General features: G+C 47.0%; 1 protein-coding gene, 1 non-coding gene and 1 pseudogene across 5 annotated transcripts in view; all 3 read right to left on the minus strand.

Annotated features, from left to right (window-relative positions):
- The window catches only part of IGF2BP1 (insulin like growth factor 2 mRNA binding protein 1), a 59,822-nt gene that overhangs the window by 15,451 nt on the left and 19,218 nt on the right, over positions 1 to 25,153 (minus strand). For 3 of the 4 annotated variants that reach the window (XM_032163322.2, XM_032163323.2, XM_058446101.1), the window contains exons 3-7: positions 15,353 to 15,401; positions 14,508 to 14,559; positions 9,337 to 9,400; positions 2,303 to 2,584; positions 653 to 787 (exon numbers count right to left, since the gene is read on the minus strand). In XM_032163322.2, the coding sequence (XP_032019213.1) occupies positions 653 to 787; positions 2,303 to 2,584; positions 9,337 to 9,400; positions 14,508 to 14,559; positions 15,353 to 15,401 (582 nt within the window). Of the gene's footprint in view, positions 1 to 652; positions 788 to 2,302; positions 2,585 to 9,336; positions 9,401 to 11,377; positions 11,473 to 14,507; positions 14,560 to 15,352; positions 15,402 to 25,153 lie in introns of those variants that run through there. The other variant, XM_058446102.1, reaches the window with a different exon arrangement.
- LOC116474676 (COX assembly mitochondrial protein homolog) lies at positions 3,622 to 3,916 on the minus strand (annotated as a pseudogene).
- LOC116475983 (U6 spliceosomal RNA) lies at positions 4,915 to 5,018 on the minus strand. Its single transcript, XR_004250072.1, has one exon. It is a non-coding gene; the product is annotated as a U6 spliceosomal RNA (small nuclear RNA).

The following is a 25,153-nucleotide window of genomic DNA, read 5'->3' on the forward strand; positions in this document are numbered from 1 at the left end:
AAAAGAATGAGGTCTGTCCATATGTACTAATATATGTGCTGATACAGAAAATGAAAAAAGTATAGAACAGCCTGTTCAGTGTGATTCTCTCTGAGCTAAAACACATGTGCACACACACACACATGAATACACACAGGCACACATATCCATACATGTAGGCACGCATACACAATATACACACACCTGTGAGTGCACAGAATTTCTAGGAGGTCATACAACAGGAATAAGAAGGGGTGGGGTGTGGTGGCACACGCCTGTAATCCCAGCTCTTTGGGAGGCTGAGCTGGGTGGGTCACTTGAGTCCAGGAGTTCAAGACCAGCCTGGGTAACATGGCAAAACCCCATCTCTACAAAAATCACAAAAAACTAGGCAGGCGTGGTGGTGCATGCCTGTTGTCCTAGCTACTCAGAAGGCTGAGGCGGGAGGATCCCTTGAGACCTGGAGGCAGAGGTTGCAGTGAGCTGAGATCATGCCACTGTACTCCAGCTTAAGTGACAAAGTCCTGTAGGAGAAAGATTTTCTCAGTTTACATCTTTTTGTGCAATTGCTGACTGTATTTCTTATATGTCTGTATAAAACCTTGAAAGTTGAGTTGGGGAGGCTCAACTGGACTAGCAATCCCTGAAGATCCAAGAAAAGCTGGAGACTTACGTTTTGGTGTCCTTAGCCTCTTTATGCATAATCTCCAAGATCATCTTACAAGCGGAGGAGCAGCCCTCAGGGGTAGAGTGCACACTGATGGCTTTTTCAGCTGCACCTGCATTCTCCTTCCTATGCACGTCTATCCTGGGGGCCACAAGGACAAGGCTGGTTAGTTGTCCCCAGTGATACCAGTACTTCAGGCTCCCACCCCACTACCCCTCCTCGGTCAAAAGCATAGAACCTGCTCTTCTTGGAACAAGGACAATCAAGTACAACTTTGGGAATGGCAATGAAAGGACTGGAGAAATATGACCCGTCTGTTACTCTGGATTCTGTCTCAGACCAGCAGTGTCTCAATCTACAGGTGGTTGGTGGCCAGGCACGGTACCTCACGCCTGTAATTCCAGCACTTTTGGAGGCCAAGGCGGATGGGTTACTTGAGGCCAGGAGTTTGAGACCAGCCTGGCCAGCATGGTGAAACCCCGCCTCTACTAAAAATACAAAAAAATTAGCTGGGTGTGGTGGTGCACACCTGTAATCCCAGCTACTAAGGAGGCTGAGGCACAAGAATTGCTTGAACGTGGCAGGAGGTTGCAGTGAGCTGAGATCACACCATTGCACTCCAGCCTGGGTGACGCAGTAAGACTCTGCCTCAAAAAATAAAATAAAAATAAATAAATACATAAATAAGCGGTGGTTGAGGACAAGAACACAGCCTATGACACAAATGCAGGGGTGGGAATTACCAGCCCACAGCTCCAAAGCTGCATTTCCGCTTGAATTCCGTATGTCCCCCTTGAAACAAATATAAAGAGAAGACACAGTGCCCCAAACTCAAAGTAAATAACAAGATTTACTATGATAAGGACATAATATGACCTGTTCTTCGCCACTGAGTACACTGATCAGATATAAAGATTAGAGAAAAGGCCGGGTGCGGTGGCTCATGCCTTTAATCCCAGCACTTTGGGAGGCTGAGGCGGCTGGATCACGAGGTCAGGAGTTCGTAACCAGCCTGACCAACATGGTGAAACCCTGTCTCTACTAAAAATACAAAAATTAGCTGGGCATGGTGGCGTGCGCCTGTAATCCCAGCTACTCGGGAGGCTGAGGCAGGAGAATCGCTTGAACCCGGGAGGCAGAGGTTGCAGTGAGCCGAGATCACACCACTGCACTCTAGCCTGAGCGACAGAGCAAGACTGTCTCAAAAAAAAAAAAAAAAAAAAGATTAAAGAAAAGAAGGTCGCAGTGGCAGAATGGGAGATGGGACACAATTATGAGAGTCCTAATTTTGGACAGGTTGGCCAGCCGTTACCACACTAAGTGGTCATGAAATCACACAGCACTGAGTGGCTGACTCATCAAAATGCGGTTTGCTTGAAGACTTTTTTTTTTTTTTATGAAACTTCACATGAGGAATTCTAGAACCTCTCTTGCTAATATGAGTGTGTGGCCTAGCACCCCAGACCCATTCTCCCTCCCTATCTGCCCTCCCTTTCCCAGAAGGCTGGTATTGGAAGCAGTGACCCCTGAATGCTCCAAGCAACATTTCCTAAAAGGTAAATGTTGATGTCCCCAGCATGCTTCCAGGAGGCCTCTTTAGGTACCAACCACTGTTCCCTAGCACCCAGCCTCCATTCCCCAAGAGCTAAGACTCACTTGGACTGGGTCTGTTTTGTGATGTTGCGGATGGTGGCCCCCTCCTTGCCAATGATGGCACCCACATACTGGGTGGGCACCAGGAGCCGAAGGGGGATGTCCACTTGCTGCTGCTTGGCTGGGGCCCCCGCTGCCACAGGTGAGCCCTGGCGGGGCTGACCCCGAGAGCCAAAGCCCCCTCGGCGCCCATTCTCAGGTCCCTGTGCTATCTGCTCATCAGGGATGTAGGAGACCTTCAGGGCATGGTTCTCCAACTGGTGGCCATTCAGCTTCATGATGGCTCTGGGGACAGAGTGAGAGTCTACAGGTCATTCCAATCCATGCCAATCATACCAGATGCTCTCTTGGCCAAAGCACTCTAGTAAGTTACAGCTTGGAACACACTAAAGAAAAGGAGATAGTCACCTGCCCACTACCTCCACCTCCATTTTTCAGAACTTTCCAGTCTAAATGGCATCAAAGACTTCAAAGGAAATGTAAATAAATACAGTGTTCCCTAACACTTAGTTGGGATTTATTGTTCACAAAGGCCTTCCACTGGAACCATCAGAGAAATGGGCTTCCAGTCCAATAGAGAGTATAGGGTTCTGCCAGCCTAAAAAGGAAGAGCAAGCCATAGATCTCAAAGTACTCCCATGTCAATTGGAAAGCATACAACAGACCTGAAGAGGCTCCACAAAGCTAACACATACACTTTCCAGATTGAGGAATCCCTACTACAGGGTGAGGAAACCAACTGCTAACTACTACGTAATCCTAACTTTAGAGATGATGAAACCAAGGTCAAAGGAGATTGAAATGTATACATGTAGAATTCAAATGTTAATCCTGCCCTAATTAAGTGTGGGGTTTATTTTTGTTTTTGAAATAAAAGATCTTTATTTCAGATAAAAATTAGTATTTCCTGGCTGGGCGCGGTGGCTCACGCTTGTAATCCCAGCACTTTGGGAGGCTGAGGCGGGCGGATCACGAGGTCAGAAGATCGAGACCACGGTGAAACCCCGTCTCTACTAAAAAACACAAAAAATTAGCCAGGCGTGGTGGCGGGCGCCTGTAGTCCCAGCTACTCGGAGAGGCTGAGGCAGGAGAATGGCGTGAACCTGGGAGGCGGAGCTTACAGTGAGCCGAGATTGCGCCACTGCACTCCAGCCTGGGCGACAGAGCGAGACTCCGTCTCAAATAAAAAAAAAAAAAAAATTTAGTATTTCCATGATTAGGATAAAGCAAACACACATTCTTGAGTCCATTATTTAAGGAAATTTATACTATAAATGACTTCCATGAATATTAGAGTTCCTGAATATCATTTGAATATTTGCCTACAGGCTTATGGGAAGTTTCTGTAGCCTTCTCTTTGTAGAAATTCCAGTTTTTCTGAATTCTTCCTTCCTTCAGGTATTCCATTTTGCATTCTTCATAAAAGGCTGGATCATTATGGTGAGCAGTTAGACGTCCTTTCAGTAGAGAATTTTCTTTCCAGCATTTTCCTACCGTAAGGATTCCAGAGTTCTTGCAACATTTGGTAAAATCTTGAAGTTCTTCACAACACCTCTCTCTGGCCTTTTCTCTCATTATTTTAGGGATCCAAACATCTTTTTCAACATGTCTGAGATGCTGCTTTAAAACTTGCAGCGTCTTCCCATTTTTTTTTTTTTTTTTTTTTTTTTGAGACAGGGTCTCGCTCTGTCGCCCAGGCTGGAGTGCAGTGGCTCAATCTCGGCTCACTGCAAGCTCCACCTCCTGGGTTCACACCATTCTCCTGCCTCCGCCTCTCCAAGTAGCTGGGACTACAGGCGCCCGCCACCACGCCCGGCTAATTTTTTGTATTTTTTTTTTTTTAGTAGAGACGGGGTTTCACTGTGGTCTCGATCTCCTGACCTCGTGATCCGCCCGCCTCGGCCTCCCAAAGTGCTGGGATTACAAGCGTGAGCCACCGCGCCCGGCCTCCCATTGTTTTTTATATAAAATTCAAACTCCTTGAAATGCTTGAAATGGTTTACATGACATTTCATGATTCACAAATGAAACCCCTCCATAGCCATGGCACACACTCCTCTTTGATCTCAATTCTTTCTTGTGGCCTTTGCTTAAGCCACTGTTTTTTGTTTTGTTTCGTTTTTTTTTTTCTTGAGACAGAGTTTTGCTCATTGCCCAGGCTGGAGTGCAATGGCATGATCTCGGATCAGTACAACCTCCACCTCCTGGGCTCAAGCCTCAGCCTCCCGAGTAGCTGGGATTACAGGCATGCGCCAACATGCCCTGCTAATTTTGTATTTTTAGTACAAATGGGGTTTCTCCATGTTGGTCAGGCTGGTCTCGAACTCCTGACCTCAGATGTGATTCGCCCGCCTCAGCCTCCCAAAATGCTGGGATTACAGGTGTGAGCCATCGCGCCCGGCCCAAGGCATTGTTTTTCAAATTTCAGGGCAACCCATCAGAGAGTTATTAAATTAATCTGCCAGGTCGAACGCCATCACGGCGGGTGGAGAAGCAGCAATTGAGGAACTCTTCTAATGAGCTGCTGGTGCACAAAAAAAACAAACAAACACGCAGTCTCGAAATTTTAGCTCCTCCGCAGTCCCCCATTGTCTTTATTTATTTATTTATTCATTCTTTTGATGGAACGCTTCACAAATTTGCGTGCCATCTTCGCGCAGGGGCCATGCTAATCTCTGTACCGTTCCAATTTTAGTATATGTGCTGCCGAAGCGAACACCTCCGCTGTCTTTTGTGCCACCTCTCCTTCCAGAGTCTCCAGAGACCCCTAACTGCCCACTTGGCTCTGGGGCCACAATCTCACAACCCTCCCCAACCCAGTGGGGTCCGCCGGCGCGGGGCTGTAATACCACACATCACCAGCAGATGCCGCAGCCCCAACACTTCACAAAGCCAACTTTCAAAATGACCGCTGGCAGCCATTTACTACCTGCTATATACTTGCCAAGCTCTACGCCGGTCGCTTCCAGTCAACCCTGCACCAGTTGGCCCAGCTGGGAAATGCGGCCACCGTGAGGATTAAGTTAGTAAAATGGTACACAGTGCCTTAAACAGTGACCGGCTGGCGGTGTGAAATTATTACCAGGCCGAGACCGGCCTGGAACCGCGGCCTCCACTCCCGCCTAGTGCAGTCCCGGGCCCTCCCACAAGGAGGTCCAGCCCCCGGGGTTGCCTTCCAGCCAGTTGGGGCTTTTGCCCATTTTCCTATCGCCTGCCACCAAGCTGCTGCTACGTATCCCGGCTGGAATCTGACTCCCCCTCCAGCAAAGTGGTGGGGGGCGGGCCCGGGTCGGGGAGGCCACATCACCAGCTTCCTGCAGGAACTTCTAGAAGGCGAGCAGCCCAGAAAATGGCACGGGCGGCCGCCCAGGGGAGACCTCGGAGGGCAGGGCATCCCCGTTCCCAGGTGCCCCAGCCACCCCCACCGCTGCAGGTGTACGCCCGCAGGAAGGCGCCACGTGGTGGGGCCTCATGTGCGTGTGGGGAGACTGCGAGGTCCCAGCCTACCCACCGCAGGCCACTGCCCCAGACCGCTGCCACCTCCCAGCGCACCTCGCATCCGCGTCTGCCCAGGCTCCCAGGACAAAGATAACTGAGTTAGGACACCAGTATTCCAATCTTAGTTCTATTGCTCACTAGCTACATGAAGCAGGAAACTTATAACCTAGTCTAGACCTAAGTCTCATCAACTGTACAGGGAAACTGATACTTGTGCCCTGCCTACCTTACAGCTAATACATTTAGGTCTGTAATCCATTTTGAATCAATTTGTGTGTTCAGTGTAAGGTGTAAGTCCAAATTCATCTTTTGTCATGTGGGTATCATCGAACTGCCCCAGCATCATTTGTTGAAAACACCTTATCTTTCCTAATAAACTGTCTTTTTAGCACTTTGTGTGAAAACAAAAACAAAAACCAGCCGATATAAACGTAAAGGCTTTTCTAGGCTCTGAATTCCATTCCATTGATCAGTATGTTTATCCTGATGCCAGTACCACACTAATTTGATTACCGTAGTTTGATGTTAAGTTTTAAAATTTGGGAGTTTAATTCTTCTTTGTTCTTCTTATTCAAGACTGTTAAGGTTTTTCTGCATTTCCTCAAGATCAACTTGTCAATGTCAGCCAAAACTGCATATCTTACGGGATTTATGTGACAATCACAAGTGAAAACATGTAATAAATTAAGGGATTTGTCACTTTTACACCTATTAAGTCTCGCACCTCCTTTGGTTGAATCTCCCTCTGTGGATTCCATCTTGAAAAGTTTTGTGTTTTTGGTTTTTCGTTTTTTGTTTTTGAGACAGGGTCTTACTCTGTTACCCAGGCTAGAATTCAGGGGCATGATCTCAACCCACTGGAACCTCCACCTCCACCTCCTAGGCTCAAGCAATCCTCCTACCAATACATGTGCCACCATGCCCAGCTAATATTTTGTAATTTTTGTAGAGATAGGGTTTTGCCATATTGCCCAGGCTGGTCTTGAACTACTGAGCTCAAGCAATCCGCCCTGCATCGGCCTCCCAAAGGGCTGGAATTACAAGCATGAGCCACCAAGCCCCGACAGCATTTTGAAAGATTTTGAGGGTTAAAAAAAAAAAAAAAGGCCAAGTGTGGTGACTCATGCTGGTAATCCCAACACTTTGGGAGGCCAAGGTGGGCTGATCACCTGATGTCAGGAGTTCAAGACCAGCCTGGCCAACATGGGGAAACCTCGTCTTTACTAAAAAATACAAAAAATTGCTGGGCATGGTGGCAGACAACTGTAGTCCAGTAGTCCCAACTACTTGGGAGGCTGAGGCAGGAGAATCACTTGAACCCAGGAGGTGGAGGCTGCAGTGAAGAGAGATTGCACCACTGCACTCCAGCCTGGGCAAGACTCCATCTCAAAAAAAAAAAAAAAAGGCAAACCATGATATAATTCTAACACTTTGGGAGGCTGAGGTAGGAAGATCGCTAAAGCCAGGAGTTTGGGACTAGCCTGGGCAACACAGTGAGACTCCCATCTCTAAATATTAAAAATTTTAAAATTGGCCCAGCATGGTGGTGCATGCCTGTTATCCCAGCTACTTTAGAGGCTGAGGCAGGAGTATTCCCTCAGCCCAGGAAGTTAAAGCTGCAATGAGCTGTGTTTGCAACACTGCACTCCAGCCTGGGCAACAGGGAGAGAGTGTCTCAAAAAATAAAATAATATATATATTTTTTTAACTGTGGCAAAGACGTAGGAATTGGAGACAGAATGGCTTGCTTACCACTTGGAGACTAGAGTCTCAGTATATTTGGTATGTCTGTAAAATGGGGCTGAATAAGATTGAAGGGAGGGCACAAGCATCATCCATTCCCAAGGCTGACACTGGTTAGAAATGTTAACAAGGCAGCTGGGCGCAGTGGCTCACTCCTGTAATCCCAGCACTCTGGGGGGCTGAGGTGGGTGGATCACTTGAGGTCAGTTCGAGACCATCCTGGCCAACATGGTGAGACCCCATCTCTACTAAAAATACAAAAATTAGCCAGGTGTGGTGGTCCACACCTGTAATCCCAGCTACTCAGGAGACTGAGGCAGGAGAATCACTTGAACCTGAGAGGTGGAGGTTGCAGTGAGCCAAGATCACGCCACTGCACTCCAGCCTGGGCGAGAGAGTGAGACTCCCTCTCAAAAAAAATAAAATAAAAATTAAAAGATTAAAAAAAAAAATTAGCCAGCTGGGCATGGTGGTGTACACGTGTAGTCCCAGCTACTCAGGAGGCTGAGGCACAAGAATCGCTTGAACCCAGGAGGCGCAGGTTGCAGTGAGCCAAGATTGCACCACTGCACTCCAGCCTCCTGGACGACAGAGTAAGACTCAGTCTCCAAAAAAAAAAACCAAAAAAAACCCAGAAATGTTAACGAGGTAACAAAGGACAGGTGAGGTGGCTCAAGCTTGTAACCCCGCACTTTGGGAGGCCAAGGCAGGCGGATCACTTGAGCCCAGGAGTTCGAGACCAGCTTGGGCAACATGGTGAAATCTTGTCTCTACAAAAAAATACAAAAATGAGCCAGGCATAATGGTGCATGTCTGTAGTCCCACCTACTTGGGAGGCTGAGGTAGGAGGATTGCTTGAGCCCAGGAGGTTGAGGTTGCAGTGAGCAGATATCATGCCACTGCACTCCAGCCTGGGTGGCAGAGTGAGACTTGTCTCCAAAACACAAGAACATGGCAACAATAGGCAGGAGAGAATGAACAACTGTTGACATGAGCTTTAAAGCCAAACCCTAGTGGCCATAAGGGGCAGTAGGAACCTCTAGAAAATTCTGAGCCCAGGAGGTATTTAAAAGAAAATGTTAGGTATTTGAATAAGAGGTAGGATTTTACAAAGTATTATTAGATTGGAGAAGGCGGCACGTTGAAGAAGCAAGAAAGCCCAAAGCAAAATGTGGCAAATCGTGTAACAGGCTCAGATATTAATATAAATGAGTAATGTGCAAAATGTATAGTCTGTCTGTAACAGCGAGTGAGAAGCATAATCGCTCAACCAAAGGGCTAGGAGCTAAAATTGTGGGTGCGATGGGACTAAAAGGACCCCACAACTATCACCAGCTAGGTTTACGACCATCACTGCAATAAAATGTCCCAGCATCCCAAGGTTGAGGAATCTTTTTTGAACCCCGAAGTTCCCCCTCATTATCACTAGATGGCGCCATAAACACAGCAAAGGACTCTAAGGTCCTGTAGCAACCAGGGACCTATCAGCGGGGGAAATTTTCTCCGCAAGGGATTTCTCACTTCTCTTGGAGGGCTTTGGCGCCCTCCCTTCTATGTATTTTTGCTATCAATCTTTATGTTTCTGAGCCTTTGAGATCCCTGAAACAACGGACATGAAGGAGACCCCCTGAAGAAACCTTTTATGTAAGATTCTGGGTTTGGCTTAGGCTAATATCAGAACCCTGGATAGGGACCCCAGCCTGCCTAGATCCCCTGAGGAAAAAGTGGGACTAGGCTCACACCACCCTTCACAGAGCCCCCCCACCACCCCCAGCCCAACTTTCCAGCCCACTCACTGCCTGGTCTGCTCCCGGTTGGAATAGGTGACATTCACCACTGCCGTCTCACTCTCGGTGTTCACTGCAGAGAAAAGGGAGGATAGCATCAGAGCAGGGAAATCTGGAGGCCCAATCAATGAATCCCCAACTCCAGCTTTCCACGTTTTGAGATCAAGAAGACACCTGGCAGGCCAGGCACAGTAGATCACGCCTGCAAATCCTAGCACTTTGGGAGGGCAAGGCGGGCGGATCACTTGAGCCCAGGAGACCAGCCTGGCCAACACAGTGAAACCCTGTCTCTACTAAAAAATACAAAAAGTAGCTGGGCGTAGTGGCACGTGCCTGTAGTCCCAGCTACTGGGGAGGCTGAGGCAGGAGAACTGCTTGAATCACTTGAACCCAGGAAGCAGAGGTTGCAGTGAGCCGAGATCATGCCACTGCACTCCGAACCTGGGCAACAGAGGGAGATTCCGCCTCAAAAAAAAAAAAAAAAAAAAAAAGACACCTAGCGGATACTCCAACTTGAATAAAAAGGCAAAAAAAATTTCCCCTTTCAAGGGAGCTACCAGAAAATTCAAATTTACCAGGCAGGGCATTGTACCTCACGCCTGTAATCCCAGGACTTTGGGAGGCAGAGGCAGACAGATCACTTGAGCTTGGGAGACCAGCCTGGTCAACATGGCAAAACCCTATCTCTAACAAAAAACACAAAAATTAGCCTGGCGTGGTGGTGCACCCTTGCAGTCCCAGCTACTCAGGAGGCTGAGGTGGGAGGATCGCTTGAACCTGGGAGGCAGAGGTTGCAATGAGCCAAGATTGTGCCACTGCACTCCAGCCGGGGTGACCGAGTGAGAGCCAGTCTCAGAAAAACAAAGAAAAGAAAGAAAATTCAAATTTACCTTCTTGCTTTTTGTAATTTCCTCAGCCAGTTCCCAAGAAAGTGGATATACAAATGGGTGTAGCCGCCCTATCAGCAGTTGTACAAGGCTATACAGCAAGGCACACACAACCTGGGAGTAAATTCCCCCTAGAAAGTTAAACTAGTTGGCCAGGAGCGGTGGCTCACACCTGTAATCCCCAGCACTTTGGGAGGCCAAGGTGGGTAGATCACCTGAGGTCAGGAGTTTGAGACCAGCCTGACCAATATGGTGAAACCCATTTCTACTAAAATTACAAAAATTATTAGCTGGGTGTGGTGGCATGCGCCTATAGTCCCAGCTACTTGGGAGGCTGAGGCAGGAAAATCGCTTGAACCCGGGACGTGGAGGTTGCAGTAAGCCAAGATCATGCCACTACACTCCAGCCTGGGCGACAGAGCGAGACTGTCTCAAAAAAAAAAAAAAAAAGTTGTAAACTAGTTAAAAATCAACACACGCTGAATGAGATTAGCAATTTATGTAAGTAAACATCCCAAGAAATGGCCTGCAAAGATATGGCTGACAACACTTGGCAACACCTAAATCCATTCTAGAGGCCCATGTATCCTGAAGGACACAAGAACTAAAGTGTATTAAAATCCAGCTAAACAGAGGCCGGGCACAGTGGCTCACGCCTGTAATCCCAGCACTTCAGGAGGCTGAAGCAGGTGGATCACTTGAGGTCAGGAGTTCAAGACCAGCCTGGCCAACATGGCAAAACCTAGTCTCCACTGAAAATACAAAAATTAGCCAAGTGTGGTCGTGCCTGCCTGTAATCCCAGCTACTTGGGAGGCTGAGACAGGAGAACTGCTTCAACTCAGGAGGCGGAGGTTGCAGTGAGCAGAGACTGCACCACTGAACTTCAGACTGGGTGACAAAGCGAGACTCTATCTCAAAAAAAAAAAAAACAAAAAAACAAATCCAGCTAAATGGACTGACAGGAATGGCTGTAGAAGTCTAGAAAGAAAAAAAATAATTTGCATGTTTTCCAGGGGAAAGGATTTCCTGTCTTGGATGTGGCCATTGTAGCCTCAGGATGCTAGCCATTGATCCCATCAAAATTCTTGGCTCTAACTAGGAAAATGGTTTGGCAAGCTGACATTAGAATCCCAAGCAGTCTGGAAACATATTTCTCACTTACAATTATTAAAATTAACCGTCTGAGGTGGGAGAATCACTTCAGAAGGTGGTGCCAGGAATTTGAGACCAGCCTGGCAACATAGGGAGACCCCGTCTCTACAAAAAATTGACAAAATAAAAATTCAGCCAGGTGCAGTAGTAAACACCAGTAGTCCCAGCTACTTGGGAGGCTGAGGCGGCAGGAGACTCACTTGATCCCAGAAGTTTGAGGCTGCAGTGAGCTATGATCACACTGCATTCTAGCCTAGGAGGCAGAGCTAGACTCTGTCTCTAAAATAAATAAATAAACAAACAAACAAACAAACAAACAAAGTTAACACCTTCTTTCTCCTATATCAATGTCTTGTGAATTTGGGTCTCCTGGGCTTGCTCAACCATGGGGTGGGGGACCCTGGCTTAAATTAAGCCTCTGTCCCCAAAACACTGAGGATAGATAAGGCACTTGGTCACAAACTTCAGTGCAAAGAATCTGTCATCCAGGCTGGAGTACAGTGGCGTAATCAGAGTTCACTGCAGCCTTTAACTCCTGGGCTAAAGCTATTCCTCCCATCTCAGCCTCCCAAAGTCCTGGGATTACAGGCATGAGCCACCACGCTAGGCCCCAGACCACTCTTAAGTGCTCTGGCCTTCATCAGTAGGTCTCTCCCTCCTCAGTGGTAAGGAAGCTTCTGCAAGAACAATCTTCCAGTGACTGGAAATACAGTAGTAAACCAACAAAACCTCTGCCTTTGTGGAGCTTACGGAGAGACAACAATAAGCATAATAAATAAGCAAGTTCTACAGAATATTTGACAGTGATGACTGCTATGGAAAAATATAAATCAGATGAGGCCAGGTGCAGTGGCTTACTCCTGTAATCTCAGCATTTTGGGAAGCCGAGGCGGGCGGATCACAAGGTCAGGAGTTCGAGACCAGCCTGGCCAATATGGTGAAACCCCATCTCTACTAAAAGTATAAAAATTAGCTGGGCATGGTGGTGGGTGCCTGTAGTACCAGCTACTCGGGAGCTGAGGCAGGACAATCGCTTGAACCCAGGAGGCGGAGGCTGCAATGAGCCGAGATCGCACTACTGCACTCCAGCCTGGGTAACAGAGCGAGACTCCATCTCAAATAATAATAATAATAAATCAGATGAAAGAGGATGGGATGGGTAGAAAGAATGGACCTCACTCACAAAGTGACTTTTGAGTAGACTCAAGGACTTTCTCTACTGTCCAACAAAGTCAAACATTTCCCATACTGTTCTCTCCAGGTTGCAGATATCCTTCCAGACAGGGTATGTTACAGCTTCCTAGTGAGCCTTGGATAAATTTAAACTAGTGTTGACTCCTTACACACCTCTCAGTGAAATTCAGCATGCACTTGCTCCCAAGCCACTGCTCAATCTTACTGTTTGTCCAGGAGTAACTTATTCATTACTCTAAACTGTGAACAGTACTGGGCAGTAGTTATCAGTGAGTCCTGTTGTATCCTGGCATTTAAGATAAAAGGCAAGCTACAGGATTAGAGCAGGTTAGAATGTGTTTAATAGATTCAGAAGTTTACTCTTGGGTGGGTGAAGGTTTTCATCATTTATAATCATTTATAGCTTGCCCCTTTCCACAAATAATTTGGAGAGGAATATTTAAATCTCAAACCAAGTGATTATCCACTTGTTTCTTGAAGATCTACCAAACCTAACCCAATATCTTGTCTACCTAAAGACCGCCTTATGTCCAACCAAAGTCACTTTCCATTACTAAATGGACAAAACTTACTTTGTTTTGTTTTTGAGACAATACAGAGTCTTGCTTACCCAGGCTGCAGTGCAGTGGCACAATCACAGCTCACTGCAGCCTTGGCCTCCTGGGCTCCAGCAATCCTCTTGCCTCAGCCTCCCTAGTGACTGGGACTATAGGCATGCACCACCACTCCCAGCTAATTTTTTGTAGACATGGAGTCTCACTGTTTCCCAGGCTGGTCTCAAAACTCTTGTGGCTCAAGAGATCCGCCCACCTTGGCCTCCCAAAGTGTTGAGATTACAGGTGTGAGTCACTGCGCCCAGCTGGCAAACTTTTTATGACCTAGAATTCCTTATCATTTATCCTTCTGTGGGCCTACTCTTCAAAAGATTTTGCTTACCTATCGAACTACATTAACTAAGCAATAAATCTTCTGCTTTTTATTTTAATTGACCAAAGACATTATGTTGCTACCAATCAGAGCTTCTAAAAAGAGACAATCGGTTGATTATTCCAGCCAAAAACAAGAAACATGAAGCTTTTCAAGTAAAATGGCTGCGGAGTAACTCCAATTGAATGCAAGATTTCTGTTCTTAGACTAGTTCTAAAATCCTGGGATAGCCATTTCTACCTTGGTTGATCCCTAAGAGCCTGGAGACTCCATGCTGGGAAGGAGTGGCTTTGTTCAACCCTCCTACTAAACAGAAGAGAAACCCAGTTCCACAGATAACCAAGATCCGAAGCCGAGGCCAGGAGTCCATGCCCCCAATCCAATGTATTTCCCCGTGTAACACATTCTATCTGCCTTTCTTCTTTTGGTTTTCAATGTAGATTTGATCATAGAAAGTGAAGCAGAGGCCGGGCACGATGGCTCATGCCTGTAATCCCAGCATTTTGGGAGGCTGAGGCGGGGGGGCCACAAGGTCAGGAGATCAAGACCATCCTGGCCAACATGGTGAAACACGTCTCTACTAAAAATACAAAAATCAGCTGGGTATGGTGGCACGTGCCTATAGCGCCTATAATCCCAGCTACTTGGGAGGCTGAGGTAGGAGAATCGCTTGAACCCAGGAGGTGGAGGTTGCAGTGGGCCGAGATTGTGCCACTTCACTCCAGCCTGGTGACAGAGCAAGCCTCCGTCTCAAAAAAAAAAAGAAGGAAAGAAGGAAAGGAAAGGAGAGGAGAGGAGAGGGGAGGGGAGGGGAGGGGAGGAGAGGGGAGGGGAGGGGAGGGGAGGGGAGAGGACAGAGGAGAGAACAGAGGAGAGGAAAGGAAGAAAAGAAAGAAAGAGAAAGAAAAGAAAGAGAAAGAAAAGAAAGAGAAAGAAAGAAAGAAAGTGAAGCAGAACAAATGCACCGAACTCCTCCAACCCCCACCACGAGCGGCACCCCACGCCCGGCCCACTCTTACCTTGCTCACAGTTCTCTACTGTACCATACTGAGCCAGCAGGCTGTCCAGTACCTAGGAAAATGGAGAAGGGAAGTACACTTAACTCTGAGTCCCAAGACCCTTGCAAAGCAGCCACTGGACGCCCTGCATCCCAAAGCAATGTGGCATAGACAGAGCCATAGGAGTGTTTGAGCATTATTACCTGTCCAGTGTGACCTTTCTGGGGTGCTAATGCTGATGGGGTATCTTTGCAGGAGTGTACTTAAGTTCTGCCTTAAGGGCCTTTTGGGAAGCAGACATGGGCTGCCTGGGTCCCTAAATTATCTTCTGCCATATTACCAAGTTTAGGGCTTAGGAAACACTCATCCACCTCCCTAATGCCTCTTGCCATAGGGACAACCTAAAGATGGGGCTGTGGGTTACATGAGGCCAGGCGCGGTGGCTCACTTGAGGTCGGCGTTTGAGACCAGCCTGATCAACATGGTGAAACTCTGTCTCTAATAAAAATACAAAATCAGCCGAGCATGGGGGTACACGCCTGTAATCCCAGCTACTTGGGAGGCTGAGGCAGGAGAATTGCTTGAACCTGGAGGAAGAGGTTGCAGTGAGTCGAGATCACGCCACTGCACTCCAGCCCGGGCAAAAAGAATAAAACTCCATCTCAAAAAAAAAAAAAAAAAAAAAAAAAAAGAAAGAAAGAAAGAAAAAGAAGAAAGGATGAGACTCAAAAAGAAAAAAATAAATAAATAAGAAAGAAAGGATGAGACCCAGGCCTCCCCAGTCATTTCTGGCAACTCCAGAATGGTCCAGACGTACTTTCCAGGCTCCACTATCCCACTCCATTTAGTTTCCCCCAAACACTTACTTCCCATCGGAGCTGGGGTGGAATATTTCGGATTTGAATTTTCCGGCTCCTGAAAGTAAAGAAGGAGCAGAGTTAAAGAAAGCTCTGAATACATTAGGGGTCTGTAAACTCGCAGTTTCTAATCCTTGCCCCAGTTTCTATTTCCCTACCTTCTGCTCACGAACACCATAGTCTTAAAATCTAAGAATAAACTTTTAGGAATGGAGACTCGGAGTAGGGGTACCTCGCTTTAGAGACCAAAATTATCATGAATGCTACCACACCTAGGAATGCAGAATCAGGTGTTCTAAGCACTCAGTTAACATTCCCAAAACACACACACACGCACACAAACTGTTTTGTTTGTCCCACCACCTTCTCACTCATTCCTTTATTCAGGAAGCAGGTTACCATGACTATGTTCCAGGCACTAGGAATACAAAGCTAAATAAGACATTATTTTTTATTTTTTAGTTGTTTTTGAGATGGAGTCTCTTGCTCTGCCACCCAGGCTGCAGTGCAATGGCGCGATCTCGGCTCACCGCAACCTCTGCCCCCTGGGTTCAAGCGATTCTCCTGCCTCAGCCTCCCTAGCAGCTGGGATTACAGGTGTGTGCCACCACATCTGGCTAATTTCTGTATTTTCAGTAGAGACAGGGTTTCATCACATTGGTCAGGCTCGTCTTGAACTCCTGACTTCAGATGATGTGCCTACCTCAGCCTCCCAAAATGCTGGGATTACAGGCATGAGCCACAACATCCGGCCCAAGACATTATTATTAATTAATCTAACAACCATTTAACCATTTAATTGATACCTACTTCATGCACTACTTTGTTCCAGATGCTGGAGACACACAAATAAAGAGACATAATGCCTGGTTGAAGTTGTTCACAATTTATTAGGTGAGATAATATATGCAAACAAATCACAGCAAGATATAGTGCAGTGGTTAAGTCCTTGGCACAGATATGGATTTAAACCTATGCTCCACTTACTAGTACTGACCTTTACAAGATTGTTTAACCTCTTTGAGGCCGTTTCTTCCTATGTAAAACAAGATAATACCTTTCCACTGGGTGGTAGGTGATGCTAGAAAATGTAAGTACTTGAAGTGTAACAATAGATGTATCTGTGAATACTAAGGTGGGAGTGATTGACACATACACAAGTCAGCATAATGCCACTACCTTCCTCTCTCCCAGTAACTATACAGTACTTTCTTCTTTCCATCTTTATTATCATTAACAATCTTGTAAAGTGCTGTCACCCAAACTGGAGTGCAGTGGCATAAACACAGCTCACTGCAGCCTAGACCTGCTGGGATCAAGTGATCCTCCCACCTCCCACCTTCCTGTATAGCTGGGACCACATGCACATGCCACTGTGCCCGGGTAATTTCTTCTTCCCATCTTTAAAATGTGATTTTTAGCCAGGCGTGGTGGCTCACGCCTGTAATCCCAACACTTTAGGAGGCCAAGGCAGGCGAATCACTTGAGGTCAGGAGTTGGAGACCAGCCTAGCCAACATGGTGAAACCCCCTCTCTACAAAAAAAAAAAAATTAGCAGGGTGTGGTGGCACGTGCCTGTAATTCCAGCTACTCAGGAGGCTGAGGCAGGAGGATCGCTTGAACCAGGGAGGCAGAGGTTGCAGTGAGCCGAGATCACACCACTGCACTGCAGCCTGGGCAACAGAGTGAGACTCATTTAAAAAAAAAAAAAAAGAAGGCTGGGCGTGGTGGCTCACGCTTGTAATCCCAGCACTTTGGGAGGCCGAGGCGGGCGGATCACGAGGTCAGGAGATCAAGACCACGGTGAAACCCCGTCTCTACTAAAAATACAAAAAAATTAGCCGGGCGTGGTGGTGGGCGCCTGTAGTCCCAGCTACTCGGAGAGGCTGAGGCAGGAGAATGGCGTGAACCCGGGAGGCGGAGCTTGCAGTGAGCCGAGATCGCGCTACTGCACTCCAGCCTGGGTGACAGAGCGAGACTCCGTCTCAAAAAAAAAAAAAAAAGAAAAGAAAAAAAGGTAATTTTCCCTGAGGAAGGCTTTCAGGTTCAGGGTCGACTCCCAGATCACTTGCTCACCACCCAAATCAATGCACTAATCTCTGGGTTTAAGACTTTTAAATTGACTTGATGCATTGGCCAATTGCATTTATATCTTTGTTTATCCTTGATCATAAACTCTTAGTCCAAGGACAATGTCCAAAAAAACTCTAGTGGCTTGAAGGAAAACTGAACTAGAAAGTAAGAAAGTCTAGTTCTAGCCCTTAACCTGCCCCTGACTGGCTGTTCCTCTAATTAAGCCTCTCTTAAGCTTCGGGCCTCAGTATTCCTACCTGATATGCAATGGGGACAGTGCCAGCCCTTGCCAAGCTTGGGGGAGGGGTTGGAAAACAGGGAAGGGGGATGCTAAGCTCTAGTTGTAAAAGCGTTGACCTTGGCTGTCCTGAGCCAGTTCACTCACTTTACCCATGTGACCTCAGTATCTCCAGGTTTACAGTGGGTACAGCAAGATCTTTATGATCTTTTCTAGCCTGCAATTCTAAATGTGGAGAGTCTTCATCCATAAAATATGTTAAGGAAATCTCTCCCAGGGATGAAATAATGGGGAAAGAAGGAAATAAACATTGAAGAGAATCTCTGTCCCTGGCTCTCTTCTTTGGTTTGTTCATGAACTTGACCTAAATAGGTCAGATTATAGCAGGACAAAACAGTAAGATACGAATCCAGTTCCAGGTCCCCAGATGCCATCAAACCACCTTTTTGTGATTCAATTCATTGGCCAAGAGGGAACCCCCACATCTACCCTTGTGAGGAATTTCCTACAACTCATTTGATGTCCAACTAGACAGACTGAAAATGTAGAAGCCCTCACAATGAAAGCAAAACTGCTGGAAGAAATGAGGAAAAGAAATGGCCATGCCATTGGAAGGTTGAGAACGCAGACCTAGTTTAACACCTATAACAGGTATTGCCCAGGCCCAGGCCCAGGACTTCCCTCAAGGGAACACTTCTGGATGTCTGGATGAAGGGCAGAGAGGTGGGAGTGGCTTACCTGGGAGTTCAAACCAGTAAGGGCCTAAGGGAACCCCAGTTTAGGAGCCCAGTTTGAAGTGTGCTCTTTCAAGATGGTCCCTTAGTACAATCTAAGGTCAAAGGTCAAAATTCCCTCACACTTCAAACTCCCAGTTTTAGAGGCTTTCTTTCGTGGAGGGGATGGGGGGAGGGAGAAGGGTGGCAGTGGTGAAATCAAATCTCTGCTGGGATGTTAATCCATATCCTGAAAGCAATGGCAGGCAGATCGTCTGGAATGTCTGGAATGTTCCAGGAGAGGGAGGGGGAGGAGGGCAGGGCCACCCAACCAATGAAAGAAAAGACATCCTGGCAGCCCTCCCCTGCCCCCAACCAGCAGGGACTCACCCAGCCCTCCAGGGTACACACCCCACCCTGGGAACCCACTCCAGGCCCCTCCAGGCCGCCTCCTTTCAACAAAGCCCCCAGCCCTGATTAAAACACAACGGCGGGAGGTGGGGTGCAGGGAGGCACGGAGGCCGTGAAGAACCTTTGTCTTTTAAGCCCTTGGCCCCCGTTTCTATTAAGTATGGTGCTACCTAATTTCTTTCAGGCCTCAAAGCACATGGGGCATTTCTGATAACTGTGACCTGTATTCCCTTCCCTTGGTCCCAGTCTCATTCATTCCACAAACACTTAGAGAAGGCCTGATGTAGATTGAGCTGGGGCAGTGTGTTGGGAACTTGGGGGATCCAGATGGAAGAAGCTAAGAGCACCCTAACTGGTTACTTCTTCACTCTGAACCTTAGTTACCTCCTATGAAACTTGAATAAGGCTTTTATAAAACAAGTTGCCTGCCATGTAGTAAGCACTCAATTCATGTCCAAGTCCCCAGTCCCAGGGAACTGGAGTATCCAGACTAGCATGGAAAGAGGCAGGCGGGTAGGGCTGACAATAGTAACAGTCATTAAGATTTTACTTCTGCACTGGTGGAGAAAATAGTGAAAAATACCACTGCCTAAAGCCCCACCCCCATCTCCCCAATTAAAGGGTCCAGGGACCAGGGACCCACTCCAGTACTTCAGTAGACCAGCTTCCACCAGAGCTGAGAAGTGCCTTTGCCCTATGGGCAGTATCTCCTGGGCACCTTCTATATGCCTGGATTGCCTAAACTAATGAACATCCATTGTTCAGAAAAGGAAGGTGAACTCTGAGTTCATTAGTCCCTCCCCGCCACCCTCCTGTAACTGATAAACCTGTGGATTCAAAGAATGAAGCAACCAGCCCCTGGCAATAAAGGCAACAGTTGCACCAGCCTATTTTTCTGGGTGCCAACATGCTGTGGCTTCTGGTGCTGTCTGTCTGCCTTGATCTACAGAGTAGTTATCAGGTCCCGGGCCAGGGGTGGGGCATGTGGGGGCGGGGGCGGCAGCTTGCCAGATACATAGCAGCTATTGAGGACTCACCTCTCAAACGCTGCTGGGCCAAGGAGGAGGCTTAAGAGCCACAAAGACTGAGTGACCATCCTCCAGAAGCCCAGGGGGGATTCAGGAGAAAACAGAGGGAAAGAGCATCCTTGCAACAGCTTAAGAAGCTATGTAGGAAGTAAGAGATTCAGGAAGCAGAGGGAGCAGGGCCCCTGGGAGGGAGATGAGGGTGGGAACTCTCCCTGGGCTGAGAGTTCTCATCCTTCATACCTCAAGAGTTCAGAGAAGTGTCACTGACTTACACCAAAGAGAAAAGTAAACAGTTCTCAATTAGGGAAGAGCCTGCTTTTTTTTTCTTTGAGACAGGGTATTGCTCTGTCATCCAGGCTGGAGTGCAGTGGTGGGATCTTGGCTCACTGCAGCCTCGACTTCCCAGGCTCAAGGGATCCTCCCACCTCAGCCCCCTGAGCAGCTGGGACCACAGGCACATGCGCCATCACGCCTGGCTCCAATTTTTTTTTTTTTTTTTAATTTGTAGAGACGGGGCCTCACTATGTTTTCCAGGCTGGTCTCACACTCCTGTCTGTCCTCAAGCGATCCTCCCACCTCAGCTCCCAAAGTGCTGTATAGATGTGAGCCACCGCACCAGGATGACAATGATTTCTTGATGTCATCAAATACCTAGTCAATGTTCAATATGCCAAATAATCACTTTTCAACTAACTAACTATGGAAATAGGCAGCTGGAAGAAGAAGTTAATAGCTTAAAGAATTATAGGTGGGATGTTTTGATTTATCGGAGTGCAATTCCACAGCGCAGACCCACTGTTCACTGGGTCGTGTGAACTCTTAAGTGTTTTTAATTTTGTCCTCCAGCCTAAAGTGAGTTTACTTTGGCAAATGCTTTTTGTCCCCTTTATGTCATCAAAAAGGCAGCATAGGGACAGTGCGAAGAGTCTGGATTCAAACAGCCTTTGGGTTCAAATTCTGGCTGTGGTTCTGTGTGGCTGTGTGACTTAGACAAGATACTCAACCTCCCCATCTCAGTACCCTGGTCTATAAAACATCCGTTGATACTACCTTAGTGGGTAGGGAGAATTATATGAGATAATGAATCTCAGAGCCTGGCATGTTAATTCCCTTCCTTTAAAGTAGAAGTTAGGGCCACATGCGGTGGCTCACGCCTGTAATCCCAACACCCTGGGAAACCGAGGTGGGTGGGTCATGGGGTCAGGAGTTCAAGACCAGCCTGGCCAACATGATGAAACCTTGTCTCTACTAAAAATACAAAAATTAGCCGGGCGTAGTGGCACACGCCTGTAATCCCAGCTACTTTGAAGCAGGGGAATCGCTTGAACCCGAGAGGCAGGGAGGTTGCAGTGAGATCGCACCACTGCACTCCAGCCTGGGCGACATAGCATGACTCTGTCCCCCACCCCACCCCACCCCAAAAATACATATACATATATATGTGTGTGTGTGTGTGTGTGTGTGTGTGTGTGTGTATACGTGTATATATATATATAAAATATATATTATATATAAAATATATATTATTTATAAAATATATAATATATTATAAAATATATAATATATAAAATATATAACATATAAAATATATAATATGTAAAATATATTATATATAAAATATATAATATATGTAACATATAATATATAATATATTGTATATAATATGTATATATAAATTTTTATATATATGTATATATAAATTTTTATATATACATATATATATATATAAATTAGCCAGGCGTGCACCTGTGGTCCCAGCTACTCAGGAGGCTGAGATGGGAGGATCACCTGGGTCCGGGAAGCAGAGGTTGCAGTGAGCCGAGATGGCACCACTGCACTCCAGCCTGGGTGACAGAGTGAGATCCTGTCTCAAACTAAATAAATAAAGTGTAAGTTAGGAGCCAGGCACAATGGCTCACTCCTGTTGTCACTCTTTTAAAGTCATATTGTAATTCTTATATTTTAGAAATACATACTGAAATAGTTACAAATAAAATGACATGTCTAAGATTTGCTTCAAAATAATCAGAGCGCAGGGGAAAATGAAAACAGACTACATATGCATGGCAATTTTAAGGCTAAGTGATGGATGGTACACGGAGGGGTTATTACATTATCCTTTCTACTTTTATGTTTATATTTCTTTCCATAAGAAAAAGGTAAAAACAAAAAAGATGTAATTCCAGCTCACCCAGTTCTGAAGTCATTAGCAGTTCAAAATTAATAGAAACTAGTATGAAGTAATGAAATTTTCCTATTGGTGTTCTATTCGAAAGAATCCAGAACATTGAGGAGCTTACCGGGGCTGGAAGGAGACAAGGGCTTGGGCTCCAAGGGAGGAAGGAGCAAATGCACCAGAAGAGATGGTCTCAGAAAGAGGCCTCCCAGGAAAGCATTGTGCACAGTGTGAATAGGAGGCTGAAAACTACCCCTGGGACTGGGATTTCTCTAATCCTCTGCAAACCTGCTCCTTCTTTCAGCCCCCGTACGCAGAAGCGAGGATGCCGTTTTCAATCATGTTTATGGCCTCCCTCACCCCTCCCTAGAGGGAGGAGTGCCTTTAAACTGGGGTGGGGCAAGCCAGTTGAAGGAAGGGAGGAGGGCAAGGTCGGAGCAGGTTTTGGAATCTTGTCAAGTTTGGGGCCCCAATTCCCCTCGGGCCCCTGTCATGAGTCAAGCCTGGACTTTCATCTCCAGCAAAGAAGTAGGATTGGCCGGGCGCGGTGGCTCACGCTTGTAATCCCAGCACTTTGGGAGGCCAAGGCGGGCGGATCACGAGGTCAGGAGATCGAGACCACGGTGAAACCCCGTCTCTACTAAAAAAAATACAAAAAATTAGCCAGGCGCGGTGGCGGGCGCCTGTAGTCCCAGCTACTCGGAGAGGCTGAGGCAGGAGAATGGCATGAACCCGGGAGGTGGAGCTTGCAGTGAGCCGAGATCGCGCCACTGCACTCCAGCCTGGGTGACAGAGCGAGACTCCGTCTCAAAAAAAAAAAAAAAAAAAAAAAGAAGTAGGATTAAACCGGGATCTTCAGATTAGAACCTTCACCTCCACCCCTCCCCCAGGCCAAGCTTCCGGCTCCATGTGTGGTCTTGGACAAGCTAAGCCTTCAACTCTGGACCTCAGTTTCTCACATCTGGGAAACTAGGAGTAGGGTTAGTCCATCTTACAGGGTCCTGTGTCCCCAGACAGGGATCAACCCTGTCTACCTATAAGGAAACACCTTCTTAATTAGAGGGATTTTCTGTGCCCTAATAGTCTGAATAACTGGTTCTTAACTTTTTTTTTTTTTTTGAGACAGTTCCTATTAAGATAAAAGGCAAGAGCATTCCACCAGAAAAATGCACTTTGCACACCATTTCAAGATTTCAGGGGTTAATGAAGACTTTCGAATCCATCCATAACCCCAAAGTAAAGACACTCCCTAACCGCCATCCCCACCTATCACATTTAACTTCATCCCAAAGATATCCAAGTCTTCAGTCATGGCTGCAGGCATCTCAACAAGTAGAGAAGGAATCAGCCTGAGGCAATTAGAAAACAAAGCTAGACTGGGAGCCAGTTTGGGGTTCCCAGGATGCTGGAAAACAGTGAGCAACAAACATGTTTCAAACCTGCAAAAACATACACACCATGCTCATGTCATCTAACAGGTACCAGATTTCTAATCAGAAGTCAAGAAGCTGGTGGTTTCTGGTAAGAGTCCAGCTGCTCGGAGCCATTCTTTTTTGTTGTTGTTGTTGTTATCTTGACAGCTACTAGACACTGGGCCTTCTCTGTCCACTACAAGAGCCACTAATTACATGTGGCTGCTCTACTGAGGCTCTTGCAGTGTGGCCAGTCCAACTGAGCAACTGAATTTTTAATTTTGTAACTTTAAGCGTTAGGCCGGGTGTGGTGGCTCACACCTGTAATCCCAGCACTTTGTGAGGCTGAGGCTGGTGGATCACCTGAGGTCAGGAATTCAAGACTAGCCTGGCCAACATGGTGAAACCCTGTCTCTACTAAAAATACAAAAATTAGCCGGGTGTGGTGGCGCATGCCTGTAACCCCAGCTACTCAGAAGGTTGAGGCACTTTGGGAGGCCGAGGCAGGTGGATCACCTGAGGTCAGGAGCTTAAGACCAGCCCCATCTCTACTAAAAATACAAAACATTAGCCGGGTGTGGTGGCAGGCACCTGTAATCCCAGCTACTCGGGAGGCTGAGGCTCAAGAATTGCTTGAACCCAGGAGGCTGAGGTTGTGGTGAGTTGATATCATGCCACTGCACTCCAGCCTGAGCAACAGAGTGAGACTCTGACTTGAAAAATAATAAATAAATATAAAATAATTTTAATCTAGTTTAGAATACTAGATTTCTAAAACTTAAGTACCCTCCAAAAAAACTATTAAATATCTCTTTAATAATCATTTATATTGATTGCATGTTGAAATAATTTTTTATATATTGGGTTAACTATCTTTAAAATTAATTTCACCTGTTTCTTTAATATGACTCGTAGAAAATAGAAACTTACATGTATGGCTCACATTGCATTTCTGTTGGACAGTGCTGGGCATTGTGCTACAGTACCCAGCACATAGGCATGGTCCCTGCTTTCACGAGGTTTACAGTCCAGCAGGGGACCTGGTTTGATTTGATTTGGTTTGGTTTGGTTTGGTTTGGGATAAGAGGACAAAGCTAACCAGGGAGTAAGGGAGGGCTGCTCACTGGACCCCTTCAGAAGTAGGTGATTCTGCTGTTCAACAAGAGGGTTCCATGTGGCTGACACCAGAGTAGAAGCCCCCTCCCAAAGCTGGCCCCTCTCCCAGTTGTCACTCCCATCTAGAAGTTGCCCTAAGGTGCCAACCTCTGCCTTTTCCAGAAAATCACCACTGACTCAGCCCTTCCTCCCCACCACACCTCCTTATCCCTACAGGGTGGAGAGGCGGTGAAAAAAAAAACTTGTCCAAGAAAACTTCTGAAGGGGGCGGACCTGGCACGCTTCAGGATGGCAGTAGCTGAGAAAGGGGGCGGGGGCGGGGAGGGGAGGAGGAGCTGGCCGAAAGCCCAGGGCTCTGTGCCAGGCTGATCCAGAGGCAGGGCAGCCAGACAGGCGGGAGGACAGGCGGGCGGGCTGTCGAGTGGCAGGCTGGCAGGGGTAGTGGCCAGAAAACATTGACCTACTGGGAGATGTGGGACTGGGCAGAGCAGATGCCACCACCACGAAGAAAGCCAGAGTGTGAGGGGACTGGAAGGCGAGGACGCCACTGGAATAACTGTCGCCCTGTGAGCAAGGTCTTTTAATGTATGTGGCATACACGCACTGTCTCCTTCCTATACTACTTGTTGGGGAAAAGTAGGAA

This window comes from Hylobates moloch, unplaced genomic scaffold (genome assembly GCF_009828535.3).
Source record: "Hylobates moloch isolate HMO894 unplaced genomic scaffold, HMol_V3 SCAFFOLD_10, whole genome shotgun sequence".
In the NCBI taxonomy this organism is placed as follows: Eukaryota; Metazoa; Chordata; class Mammalia; order Primates; family Hylobatidae; genus Hylobates; species Hylobates moloch.